The sequence below is a fragment of the Spermophilus citellus genome (genome assembly GCF_964194105.1).
Source record: "Spermophilus citellus genome assembly, chromosome: 3".
Lineage (NCBI taxonomy): Eukaryota > Metazoa > Chordata > Mammalia > Rodentia > Sciuridae > Spermophilus > Spermophilus citellus.
Genome location: NC_138184.1, coordinates 133,803,227 through 133,817,503, shown reverse-complemented (window position 1 = coordinate 133,817,503; position 14,277 = coordinate 133,803,227). Strand labels below are relative to the sequence as shown.

Genomic DNA, 14,277 nt, shown 5'->3' with positions numbered 1-14,277 from the left:
ACTTTCAAGCCCTTTCCTTCAAATTTCCACGTACACCACATCTCAGATCTCCAATGTTTTGGGACATTTTCCCACTCAGAGAGAGAGAGAGAGAGAGAGAGAGAGAGAGAGAGAGAGAGAGAATTTTTAATATTTTTATTTTTCAGTTTTCGGTGGACACAACATCTTTATTTTATTTTATGTGGTGCTGAGGATCGAACCCAGCACCCCATGCATGCCAGGCGAGCATGTTACCGCTTGAGCCACATCCTCAGCCCACTAAGGGTGATTTTTATCTGTATTCTGCCACCACTGAGTGCTCAGCTGCACTCTGCACTTCTACCCCATCTCCACCTGACTCTCAGCTCCAGCATCAACTCCAGAGCTGGCTCTGCTGGTTTCCTGGGGTTTATTCCCCCACTTGTATTAAAATCCGTAACACTCCCTATTTCCTAATTATACTAGAGGCCTGACTTACATGTACTCTTATTTGTTCTTGTTGATTCATTTCATATCTGTAGAACATGTGGCAAGATTTAGATTTGGGTTCCTGCCACCATTCTCCTCACCTATGAAATCAAATTCCTGGACAGATCCCAAATACCACATGATTCTATACCAATGGTTCTAAGAACACAAGGTTAGTTGTTAGTTACAGATTTCCAAATCTAAAAACGGTAATCTTAAAAGTTTTCAGTACTTTCAGTAATTAATAATGCTATACCCTATCTATAAGCACACTCAGAAATACCTTATCTGCAGCCCCACAGGAACAGAAATCCTACATAATGTTAAGAACTATAGCTAGAAAATGGTATAATATATATAACGTTTTCTAGAAATTAAGCATAAGCCCACATTTTCCCTGAAAATGCAAACAAAACTCATATAAAAACAATATGCAACAAAAATCCCAATTTAATAAACAATTGCAGCTATAGTCACGTCAGTGTGAATTTCCAGCAGGTCAACACGGATGCTTTTTCATTTCCCTGAACTAAATGAAATATTGAAAGGAAAAAAAATACTATATTTAAAAATAATATATTAGTCCACCTATAAAATTGATACACTAATTAATTTGTATTATGCTTAAACTTACTTCTTATGCATATTTTTGAAAAGGAAGGATTTTTTAAAAACTCTCACTTTTTAAAAAGAATGACTTTATTCTCAAGATATAATCTTTAACATAACTCCTTCATAGTTTCCTTTTTTATTTTAAGAAATAAACTATAATTTCAATGATTCAGGAATTACACCAATAAGTACCTCATAGTCATCAAAAGAATAGGTAAAAAATAAATATTAGAGCAAGGACTGTAGCTCCGTGGAGAATGCTTACCTAGCATGTACAAGGCCCTGGGTTAAATCCCCAGCACCATGTAAAAAAAGAAGAAAAAAACAGAATACTGCAAAACCTATACTGGATAATTTTTTTAAAAAGACGTCACAGTGTTGAAATTAGTTTTTAAAGCCTGACATCAATTTTCCCAGTGTCCACATGCTTCTGTGCTTTGTCCACACGCTTTGCAATGAAAGAAAAACTTTTTATTCCTTTCCCTGTCTATTTCTTAAGCTAATCCATTTAGACTTTTGAAGACAACAGGCATGCTTCTCCCCCAGTCTCTACTGTATAGCCCTCATCACCCCTACCCCCAGCACCAGGAAATGTCCCACTGAGCAAAGCAGAACAAGCACAAGGGTAGGACATGGTAGTGACAAATCCTAGGGCTCCTTGAATTATCACCTTACCTCAGACTCATCAGTAGATTCTTCAAGAGACCCAGTTTCCTACAAAGATAGAGAGGGAAATGATCAGAAGACATGACAAAAGAATAAAAAGCATTCGTCAGGGGAAGGAGTCTTCATATCCCCATCTCTAATCTCTTTTTGGAAGGGTATTTGCAACCACACTTTAACAGACCCTCGACATGCTCCTACTCCCCTATGCCCCCCTCAACTTCACACCTAGGCAGGCCAAAGATGGTTTACTTAAGGGTTCTAGTGGTCCACACTTCCGTTGACCTCCCTCAAGCAGTCAGCAGGTAAACTAATTACCCTAGAATCTGTCACCAGAGGACCTGGAAGACACTTTCCCTAGCTAACAATGGAAATCCATCCAGCAAAAGTGCCTCACTGATCTTGGAAGGGAAGAGTAAACCTTCATCTCAAATTATCTACAAGCCAATTACTTACACTGAAAACCTCTTGTGTTATTAATTATGATGCTATTAACCTGGCTGAATCAAAATGCTAAAACAGTATTTAAAAAAGAATCCCCCTGCAGTGGTACCTAGCAGACAGTGTGTAATTTACATGCACTCTTTAAACCATTAACTCTAAGACAAGTTCTGCCATTTAGCACAGTTTCCTCCTTGCTAGACAATGAATCTTGCTGCTCTGAAGGAAACAAAGCAAAGAGGGAAAAATTGACTTGATCCTGCTAATCTCTCACCTGTCCACTGAAAGAGAGAATCTGCTGATGCCATGCATCCTCAAAGAGGTCAGCAAAATGAAGATTTACTTAACGTACTTATAGATATCAATAGCAATAAAAGGTTACAACTAATATGCTGACACCGAATGTAAGCATTTTACAACAATCCATGAAATAAACAAAGAAAAAACAAAAAAAAGGGCAAGGTCATTTCACATCTAACTAATATTTTTTCAAGAAAAAAAGAACATTTTAAAGTCAGGCGCATATATTACTCAATTCAAGCTTGACAGCAGGATAAATACAGATCTGATGTTTAGAAACATTTTTATTTCATACATCAAAAATCAGCAAGAGCTTGGTTGGTGGCAGGCAACCTCTGGAATACAATTTTACAGAAAATACAGTCCCTGCACTTGAAAACCATCTGTAAAATAGGACAAATGTTACTATTATGAGATAATAAAATTAAGAATTGTATTTCTGGTATCTTGTTAACCATGATGAATATTGGAATCTCCTCTAAATCCCAATGCAGCCTGTTTAATTTAATCGAAATCTTTAAAAGTTCTTATTAATTTAGAGCTACAATCCTACACAATAACTTTTTGTTCTTAGCACCACCACGACACATGAAAAATCCAACTCTTCTGCCACTTGACTGTTCCCCAGATAATGACATGTACATTTCTACCTCTTATCCTCTGCAATAACCATCCACTTCCAGGTTTTTGGCCTCTTGTCACCTTAGTCCTTCTCTTTGGGGCACATTCTATTTTTAATATTAATAGTCACTATTCTAACAAAATAGAGAACCCAGAAATAAATCCAAGCACACACAGTCAACTAATTTTCCACAAAGGCACCAAGAAGACACAATAGGAAAAAGACAGTCTCTTCAATAATGGTGCTAGAAAAACTGGACTTCCTCATGCAAAATGATAAATTGGAGCCTTACCTTACACTCCTCCCAAAAATCAAATCAAATTAACAAGACCTAAATCCATTAAACTACCAGAAGAAAACACAGGGAAAAGCTCCCTGATGTTGGCCTTGGCAATGCTTTCTTAGATATCATACCAAAAGCTCAAGCTACAAAACTAAAAATAATGGGATTGCATCAAACTAAAAAGCTTCTGCACAGCAAAAGGAAACAATCAACAAAATAAAAAGGCAGCCTATGGACTGGAAAAAAATATGTGCAAGCCACATATTTTTATAAAGAACTATACAACTCAACAGCAAAACAAAAACAAAAACATAATCCAGTTAAAAAGAGGACATTTATAGACATTTCTCCAAAGATATAAAAACAGCCAACAGGTGTATGAAAAGGTCCTCAAAATTACTAATTATAAGGGAAATACAAATCAAAACCACTATGAGATATCACCTCCCATCCAGAAGGGACAACTATTATTAGAAAGACAAAAGATAATCAGTGTCGACAAGGATGTAGAGAAAATACTGATGGTGGAAATAGAGATTTCCATTATGGAAGAGAATTTGGTCATTAAGAAATTATTAAATTCTGTTCCATTAAGAAAGAGAATTTGATTATTAAGAAATTAAAAACAGCCGGGTGCAGTGTACACACCTGTAATGCCCAGCAGCTTGAGAGGCTAAGGCAGGAGTATCAGAAGTTCAAAGCCAGCCTCGGCAATTTAGTGAGGCCCTAAGAAACTTAGCAAGACCCTGTCTTAAAATAAAAAATACAGAGGAATGGGGGCTAAATTGTGGAACCAACATAGATGCCCTTCAACAAATGAATAGATATTAATGAATGGAATATTATTCAGCATTAAAAGAGAATAAAATCATGACATTCGTAGGTAAATTGATGGAGCTGGAGAATATCATGCTAAGTGAAGTAAGCCAATCCCAAAAAACCAAAGGCTGAATGTTTTCTCTGATATGTGGATGCTGATCCATAATGGGAAAGGGGGTGGGGGGGAACTTGGGAGGAATGGAGGAACTTTAGATATGGCAAAGGGAAGGGAAGGGGCATGGGGGAGGAAAGATGGTGGAATGAGATTGTCATCATTATCCTAAGTACATGTATGAAGACACGAATGGTGTGACTCTACTTTGTGTACAACCAGAGACATAAAACATTGTGCTCTATATGTGTACTAAGAATTTAAATGCATTCTGCTGTCACATATAACAAGTTTGAATAAATAAATAATTTTTTTAAAAGGATAGTGGGGCTGGGTTGTGGCTCAATGGCAAAGTGTGAGGTAAAGTGTGCCTAGCATGTGTGAAGCACTGGGTTCTATCCTCAGCACTACATAAAAATAAATAAATAAAACAAAGCAATTGTATCCATCTACAACTAAAAAAAAAAAGTAACTTAAAAAAAAGGGGGATGGAGAGGTATCTCAGTGGTTAAGTACCCCTGCAGTCAGTCTCCAGTACCAAAAAAAATAATAATTAAAAATAGAATTACTGTGTAACCCAGCATTTCATCTTGCTTAAACACCCAAGGAAATGAAATCCATTGCCTCATAAAGATATCTGCAATCCCATGTTCATTATAGCATGATCCACACTAACCAAGATAAGAAACAATCTGTGTCTGCCAATAGATGAATGGATAAAGAAACTGTAATATGCAACACACACACACACACACACACACACACAGAAAGAGAGAGAGAGAGAGAGAGAGAGAGAGAGAGGGAGGGAGGGAGGGGGAGGGAGGGAGGGAGAGGGAGGGAGGGAGGGAGGGAGGGAGGGGAGGTGATATTATTCAGGACTTCAAGAAAGAAGAAATCCTGCCATTTGCTAAAGCATGGATAGAGCTGGAGGACATTATGCTAAGTGAAATAAGCCTGAAATAGAAAAATATTGCATGGTCTCACTTATGTGTGGAATCTTAAAGGGGAAAAAAAGGCAAATATACAGAGACAGAGAATAAAACAGTGGTTACCAGGGGAAGGACAGATATAGATCAAAGGATAAAAAGTAGCAGATATGCAGGATGAACAAGTCTAAAACTCTAATATACAACATGAGGACTACAGATAGTAATAGTATATTATTGTATTCAGGATTTTTGCTAATAGCTGTTTTTGCTACAGGGGACAAAATGAATTACCTCTGTAAGATTATTAACATATTAATTTGTTTTACTATAGTAACTATTTTACTATATATGCATCTCTAATGTCATGTTGTACACCTTAAAGGCAGAAGGATCATGAGTTCAAAGCCAGCCTCAGTAACTTAGCAAGGCTCTAAACAACTCAGTGAGACCCAGACTCTAAATAAAATACAAAAAGGGAGGGGGGAGCAGTGGCGGGAATGTGGCTCAGTGGTTAAGCACCTCGTTTAATTCCTGCTACTTAAAAAAAAAAGCACTGTAAGATTTTTAAAAAGCAGTTGCTATTCTGACTTCTTTATTGAACATCTATTATGCATTTCTCATAATGTTAAATGTTTTAACCATCTGCACCTTTGTAACATAGCATCCTACATCTACATTCTCATTTCCCATATCTAGAACTCTAAAAAGATACTTAATTCTCTTTAAACCCAAGGAAATTTTTATTTGGAATTAATTAAGATATGCACAAAATGTAAATGAGTAAATGTCAATTCCTATTCTTCATCAAATAAAAAAACATAAATCCCCAACCAGCAATGTCAACGCAGAGATTCAAAATCTAATTACACTCTTGCTACACACCAGAAAGAATGCAATACCAGAGTCTAATACTTCGAGGCTTGCAGTTCTCGGAGACCTGCATTTTCAGGGAAAACCAGGCTCTGAGAGATTCCAGTGGCAAGTGGCATCAATAGCGAAGATTTACTCTATGGCAAACTAAGACCTACACTTAGCATTAGCATAAACCTCCAGGCCATAGATGTGGCCTCAAAAAAAAAAAAAATTACACTTTTATCCACAATCCTACCAAAGCAATGCATGAGTGATTTCAGAAATTATCCTGGCCTGTTATTTCTCTGCTACTTTCATTCACCAATCCTCTCTTTAATGTCCTTATAGACAGGTAAACAAGAAAGCATAATACGTACCCCAATAAGGGATCTAAGCAACAAGTCCGAACCCTGAGAAAAGTTATATATTTAGAAAGAGTTCATGATTTTCAAATATGTTTCAGCTTCCAAAGAATCTTAACTATGAATCATGAAAATGTTATAAAATTGTTCTGTTCTCTATGTGGAATATGGCACACACAAAAAAACAAATATTATATAATTCTGACTCTGCAAATATAAGACAGAAGTTAAGCAGAGGGGTGCGAGGAAGGGGTAATGGGGAGTTAATGTATAATGGGTACAGATTCAATTTCTAATGATGAAAAGTTCTAGGGAAGGAAAGTGGTGATGGATGCACAAAAACACAAATGCACTTAATGCCACTGAATCATACACTTAAAAATGGTTAAAATGGCAACTTTTGTGCTACATAAATTTCCACAATTTAAAAAAAAACTGTGCTATTTTGGCTGAAGCAAAAGTAATGTGCTAAAAGACTCCCAGTGACATAAATGTATAGCTGGACAAATTCTGAGTAACAGGCTGAAAGCTAAATTTAATAATTTACCATTCATTTGCAAAGCAACCCTTGAAACTGAATCATCAAGAACTTGATCTTAATTCTCTGTGACCTCTGACCCCTCTAATATACTTTACCTGCCATCTATATTATCTTCCCAAAGCACAGATCAGCGTGTCACTGTCCTTCTCAAAGAACCCTCAGTAGTTTCCCAGTCTAAAGAATGAATTCAGATTCTCCAGCAAGGTAGTCAAAGCTTTTTACAGTCTGACCCCCAAGAGACTTTTAGCCTCACTTCCCACTCCCTCCAAAAAGCTACACTCACCAGCAACACTAGGTGACCTCTTGCTGAGATATCACATGCTTACATCTCAATGAGAGAAGTGGCAAAACTGTATGAAGCCTGAATATGGAATACAGGTATTTTGTTTGGACTGGTGATGTGTTTTAAAGACTTTCATAGAAAAATCTGTATTTATGGTTTCATGGAAATCAGACTATGTCGACATAGTATCCATATTTCCACATAACCTCAGTTGAAGCTGAACAGTAATATCTAAGATGGAACGCACTTAAACCTCAGACCACTGCCATCCTCCCCACTCTGGTCATTACCACCTCTCTGCCCTGAATTTGTGATCCTTGCTGAGGCTTTCCTTACAGCCCATCCTCCACTTAGAAAGCCCTTGGCCCAACTTGGCACTCATCCTAATAGTTTCCTAATTCCCAGTATCCTCTCAAAGTTCAGTGCAACCAGCAGAGGGAATCTCAGGAATGCCAGGCAGTCAAGCCAAGGACCCTCACTCTTATTTCAACATCAAAACTTGTTTTTTATGTAGTATATTTTCATGTTGCCAAGGTGAGGTTTAAGGTTTTAAAATTACTGGCTATTTTTAAATCTTTACTTTCTTTCACAACCCAACCAAGGTCTCTCCTCCTTCACATAACTGCATCCAATAAACCCAAGCCACAAGTCCAGATCTGGCCTCCTACACTGTTTCTTCTCATATCCTCTGCTAGCCCCTAATATTAACTGACTTGTTCAAATAGCAATTATTTTAAATACACTGTAGATAATTCATAAAGCTTTGGCCTCTTTGTCTCATACTATGCTACCCAACATATCAGCTCAACATATGTTTGCCATTGATGACAGAGCACATCCAATAAAATGTTAACCAAGCAGAGCCCCCTGGGCTCTCAGAAGACCCCTGTAGGAAAAGCTTACAACCAACCCCAAGACTAATCTTCTATCAGCACAAGTCTAATAGCAGGGGTCTGGGAGAAGACAGTACAGCTGGCCTAAGAGTTAGGAGGGATTAAGAGGAAGTCCAAGAGACAGAGAAACCAGGACACCTCCACCCCTGGGGGATTTATGGGATTCCCAGAATTTTAAGGGTGTACACATACTGTTTGTTAGGAAAGAATATAAGAGAATTTGAAAGAGACACGAGAGGCTGAAGAATAAGAAAGGCCAGCTCCAAATGCGCAGAAGGACTAACCTGCTCTACAAAGAAACAGAGCAGAGATCTGACCCCAAAAAATCAGACTGCACCTGGATAATAGACATGAGACACTCAACAAGGTACTGTCACTTTCTATCCCTTTCCAACAAAGACTGTGCCCCACCTGGGCTTAACAAGAAAGAGGACTGTTATAGATCCCAATGTCTGACATGCACAGGAAGGAGGAAATAGTTTGTGTTATATGTACTTCATATCAACAGTTCAAAGAGCCAGTGTGGGGCAACCAGAGAATGGGCTGTTTATGTAGGAAAAAGGAAAGAGTAACTAGGGAGCTGTCAAAAGAATGGAGACTTAGATTACATCCGGGTTCAGTCCACTGGGCTCACCTAGCACACCCATCTTATTCTGCAAATAAAAACCAATAATATATGCTGCAGCATGGAGAAAGGGTCAAGCTCGGTGACCCAGGCTCCAATCTGACTTTGCATCAAATCATCAGTCTGGGAAGTTAGCTAATACCCACTAATATACCCAGATTCCAGGTTCTGATTCAGTAGATCAAAAATAAGAGCCTGGATTTGTTAAGAAAATAACACTCCAGAGGATCTGGCATCAAGAACAAACCAAGGCCTCTATGAATGAGCAGCCATGAATGGGGAGTTACATGATACAGAAGCCCCTGATTAGATAAGCATTCCTCCTGAAAGGCAGTAATGTGGAGGATGCTGGGTAGACCATTAATATTCAGCTGGTGACAAGGCCTCCAGCCAACCAACCCAGATGAAGATGAGCAGGAAAGTACACTAGGCAATAAGTACATCCAGCTAAGGTTTAGTTATATGATAGTGACTAAACTTTAGTTATACAATAGTAAAGAGTGGACCCTTAAAGATGTGTTGATTTTGTGCTTTTGTAACTTCTTGTATAGGCTTTGCTTTTCCTTTAGTTATTGGTAACGCTGCCTCTAAAAGATATATCTAGGCCAAACTGTAAGAAAAAAAAAATTGAGCCTAGTCCAGGTTTGAATGATTAATTTTACCCTATTTGTACAGTAACCTTTTCAACCCAGCCACCTTAACATACTTTTATCTCATTTCATATTCACAAGAATCTTTTTTTTGTAAAAGTAATTTTGCCTTATTTAAGTAAATATTATAAATATTTATACATTCATATATGCATTTATGCTCTTCCTTCTCGATGTTGCATAGTTGTTTTTTTTTATTTTATTGTTGGTTGTTCAAAACATTACATAGTTCTTGACATACCATATTTCACAGATTGATTCAAGTGGGTTATGAACTCCCACCTTTACCCCGTATACAGATTGCTGTGTCACATCAGTTACATTTCCATTGATTTACATATTGCCATTCTAGTGACTGATGTATTCTGCTGTCTATCCCATTCTCCACTATCCCCCCTCCCCTCCCCTGCCCTCCCCTCCCCTTCTCTCTCCACCCCCTCTACTATAAATCGTTTCTTCCACTTATATAACATTCCCAACTTACAGACAAGAAAACTCAAACATGAGAGCATTCATGATCGTGGAAATGTGATAACCTATAAACAGTCCACAATTAAGACAGAATTTTCCTACTTTCTAAGATTTAGAAGGAGTATCCAAAGTACAAACTCTCTAATCTAGTCAAGAAATAGATGGTTTGATTGCTTAAATACTTTAATGGACCAGCCTCCAGGTTGGATGAGTAGGGAAGATGAAAAACGGTACCTGGCAAGAGTAAAGAATGTATCTGTATTAATAGCATTCCAAAGTCTCAGTAAGAAAATATATTCACACAAATTCTACTGAACCTCATTTACAATGTGACAATTGGAAAGGGATCTTCCCCTAGTAAATTCATTTAAGCATTTTATTAAGCACCCAGCATCTGGAAAATACTAGCCCTATGGGAAATACAGACATGAGTAAGCTCTTGTTCCTGTTCTTGAGGACTCAGCAATCTGTAGGAGAGATAAGACAAATACACAAACAACCAGACTTCAAGCAGAATGTTATTCATAAGAGAGGTATGGACAAATTCTGGTGGGCATCTGTGATTATGAAGGCCAACTATAAATCATTTTGGAGCCAAGCAAAACTGCTGGTTAGAAGATTTCCAGGCAGAGTGCAGCATATTAGTTCTTTCTGTGAACTGTAAAATAAAAACGTGGTTATTTTGCAAACTACCTTTACTATATCAGCAAAAGCAAGAATTTCCCAAAGATTTAAAAACATATGTTCATTCATACCCAAAAAGTGATTTTAGTTTTAGACTCTCTGAACTGTTTAACTCACTCAGCACAGATGCCACTATTTTGGTTATCCATAAAATTAAGGATGGGAACAATAATCAAAGAATACAGCAAACACTGAGGAAAGTTAATGCCAAGAGGTTCAGTTTTCTTACTCATTTGGAGAGCTGTTTGCATTTATAGGGCACAGTAACAAGAAAAATACCTTCCTTTGCCCTCCTTTATAACTTACAATGATAATTCACTTAATACATATTTAATTCCTAAAGAATTCAGGAAGAGGAAAAACATTCAGGATTTTCATAAAGGCTCTTCAAGGTGTCAGAATAAAACAATTATTAAATTTAAATTGTTCCATTTTGGTACATTTTAGTCTTCCAAAAATTGTATAAAAAAGACCTTCTATCAGATTTCAGTGATTCCCTACAATGAAATACAAAATACACCCATCATGCACAGTGCAAAAAGCCTAACCACTTTTAATCCGTAAAGAATTGCCAGTACAGGTACAATTATTTGCTAGCTGTGTTTAAAAACTAGAAAAATCTGTGAATACTTGCTTCTGTCACTGACAATAGACTACTGTCTTTTTAGGAAAAACAGTGACACCACTGAGGAGCAAATACCCACTTCAGTGGTTACTCTATTAAAGCATCCAAGGTGGAATGACGACTTGAAGCAAAATCCCTAAGATAATAAAGGCAAATTCTACTTCATATGATTCTTAAAAAGATTAAAAGATTTTGATTCTTGCATATATTTTAAACAGCAGGGTGCTCTAGTAAAACATCATGAACTTTTGAGATAGATGACTAAAGATCACAAAGGATTTACTATAATGAGAAAGTTCATCTGAGAAAATTCCTCAAGTTGACTGAGTTTCAACTGGCTCAGCTGTAAAGTTTAACCAGTTAGCACATTATTTATTAAATATCAAATAATAGTCTAGTTCAGGCATATAGTCATGAACTAATCATTGTCAGATAGCTTATATTCTAATAGTGAATGTACAGAAATAGTAAATAGAAATTTTAAAACTCAGCATGTCAAATGATAATGAGTATTACAAAGAAAAATAATGCAGGGAGGAGGTTTCAAAGAATGTTGAGGAAGGTCTCAGTCAAAAAGAACACTTAGACCAAGTCCCCAAAGAAGTGAAGAAGAAAGTCCTGTGAATACCAGGAATCCTAAAGGAAGAGCATTAGCAAAGGCCCTGAGGTAGGAACATGCTTAGCTTGTTGAAAGAACAGTAAGAAAGCCAATGTGATTCGTGCAAGGTGATAGAAGGGAAGGAAAAACAGTGGAAAATGAAATCAGAGAAAGAAGGCAAGGAGTGGCTAGGACAAGGACCTGCAAGACATCAAGTCTACTGGGGAAGGGCATTGTCTTTTCCTCAGCATGAAATGGGAAGCCATTAGAAGGCTTGAAATAGGAAGTGTTTGCTCTAGCATATATCAGAAAGACCAAAGGCCATGTTAAGGGTTTTTTTAAACTTGAAAGTAATGTAGAAATGTGAAGCATTCACACACACACACACACACACACACACACACACACACACACATACATATATATATATATATATATATATATATATATATTTATGAGATAGCATTACCAAACTTGTCTTCTGCACAACAGTGGTAAATACTATGGGCAATTCTCTCCACTTCTCTTACACATATCTAAGAAATTAAGAATCTGTTTGTTTGCTTGTTTTTGCTTTTATATCAAACCAAGGAATAAAGATATTTCAACATGAAATGAAGATTAACAAGGTGAAAAACAATCACACCACTAATCAAACAGAAAAATGATAGTCATGAAATGATATGTTCTTAATAAGTGTTTTCTTCTGACTTGCCCAGAATGGAAAAGGGAAGTTTAAGTGTAAGAGATTCTCTTGTTATCACAATGACCAACCAAGTCATACTTCTTCCTAGTAAAATTTCTTAGTTATTGGGATATATCAAATGTAAGAATTTTTCATTATGAAATGCAAGTATGAGGCAAACAGTTAAAATTAGTGAACCATATCAATGTATTTTATGGTACTAAACAGCTCATCATTACATTACTTTTTAGAGGCATCAGAGCAATTGATGGCCCTGTCAATTTGTGAGGAAAAATAGTACGAAACTGAAAGGACACTGGAAATGGAAATTTAAGTGACTGCTCCCAATTCTAGCCTAAGTCATCTTTCTTTTCTGTCATTTTGATTTTGTCTTTTAACCTAATGTGTACCCACCACTATTGCTTTATGAAAACAATGCATATTCTCATCATTAGTAAATACCCAAAACTCCAGTACCATGTTGCCAGCTGTTGATTGAACATCTGATTATCATTGCTGGCAACAAATAATCCCACTAGCCCAACAGTTCTAAGCACTTTAACTTTGTGAAATAACGCATTCCACCTAAATCCACGTTCTAAGGAGGGTGCAATTATTATCTCCATCGTATATTTGAAAGTTAAATAGCCTAAAGTCACACACTTAGTAAGAACAGGATCTAGATTTGGAGCCTGGGCATTTTTGCCCCAGAAAGGTACCTTTAATCCCTGCTGCACCGCAACAATGCCTCAACTCTTTACCTAAACTCAGTACATACAAAACTTATCATCTACTCTCTCCTACCTTTCACTGTGCTATTCGAATAGAAAGCAATCTAAATTTCAGTCACCTGACCTCAAAAAAATCTCTTAAGCCTCCCACAGGCACATGAGGCTGCCTGGCCTGCCATTATGTCAAAATTTTCCGGAGTACAGGCCAGAGAACAGGCCCACGGCTAGAACACCTCCTAAACGCGGGGGTGTGTCCGCGCGCTTCACCTCGCACCAGGAGCCCTCCCAGGGACAGGCGACCACCCCCTCACTCTGCTCCCTGAAAGGAATTTTCGCCGCCCTTCCTCGCCTTGCCAGGGGTCCGCCTCACCCTCCAGCAAACCAACACGCCCAACTCCGCGCCCTCTACCACCTCACTCTTGTCTCTCGCTCCCTAGAGCCCTGAAGTAGCACCAGCAGCCTTTACCTGCTCTTCTGCTTCCGCCATGGTGTCGCCGGACGGTCACATGACCGACCCGGAAATGAGAGGAAACCCCCGACGCTGGCCTCGAGGCCTGCTGGGAAATGTAGTTCTAGCCGCCCGGCGCCTGGCCGGCCTATCTAACTTGGAAAACTGGTTTGGCCTCAACTATGCAACCTCTGCGGAGTCCTGCTTTGGAGAGTCTGTACAGAACCATTGTTAATGCTATGATTTATTTTACTGTAGTTCTAGTTTCCGAGGTTATTATTGTGGTTACTAAGCACTTCATATATATCAGACCCTGGATTTTGCATGAATTATCTCATTTAATCCTTCTAAAAATCCCTACCATTAACTGCATTTGCAGAACATTGTAGCTCTGTGGTCCCACAGCTAGTAAGAGGCTGAACTAGGGTTAGAGTTTGGCCTTTTCTGATGTCAAATACTCTGTAATTATAAAATGATGATTAGTCTAAAATTGTTGCCCTAGTGTTTTTAAATATTTTAAGTGAATATAAAGTAATATTTGCAAAGGAAAGTCAGAACAAGGTATACTCCAACAAACATTTAGTTCCTACTGTTTGCTACT

At 37.8% G+C, this 14,277-nt stretch overlaps 1 protein-coding gene across 2 annotated transcripts in view; it reads right to left on the bottom strand.

The window, feature by feature from the left end:
• VPS41 (VPS41 subunit of HOPS complex) overlaps positions 1 to 13,763 on the bottom strand; it is a 160,737-nt gene extending 146,974 nt beyond the window's left edge. For both annotated transcript variants that reach the window (XM_081288528.1, XM_081288529.1), the window contains exons 1-2: positions 13,695 to 13,763; positions 1,735 to 1,773 (exon numbers count right to left, since the gene is read on the bottom strand). In XM_081288528.1, the coding sequence (XP_081144654.1) occupies positions 1,735 to 1,773; positions 13,695 to 13,715 (60 nt within the window). In that variant the 5' untranslated portion in view covers positions 13,716 to 13,763. The remainder of the gene's footprint in view (positions 1 to 1,734; positions 1,774 to 13,694) is intronic.
• Between the last annotated feature and the right edge of the window lie 514 nt (positions 13,764 to 14,277).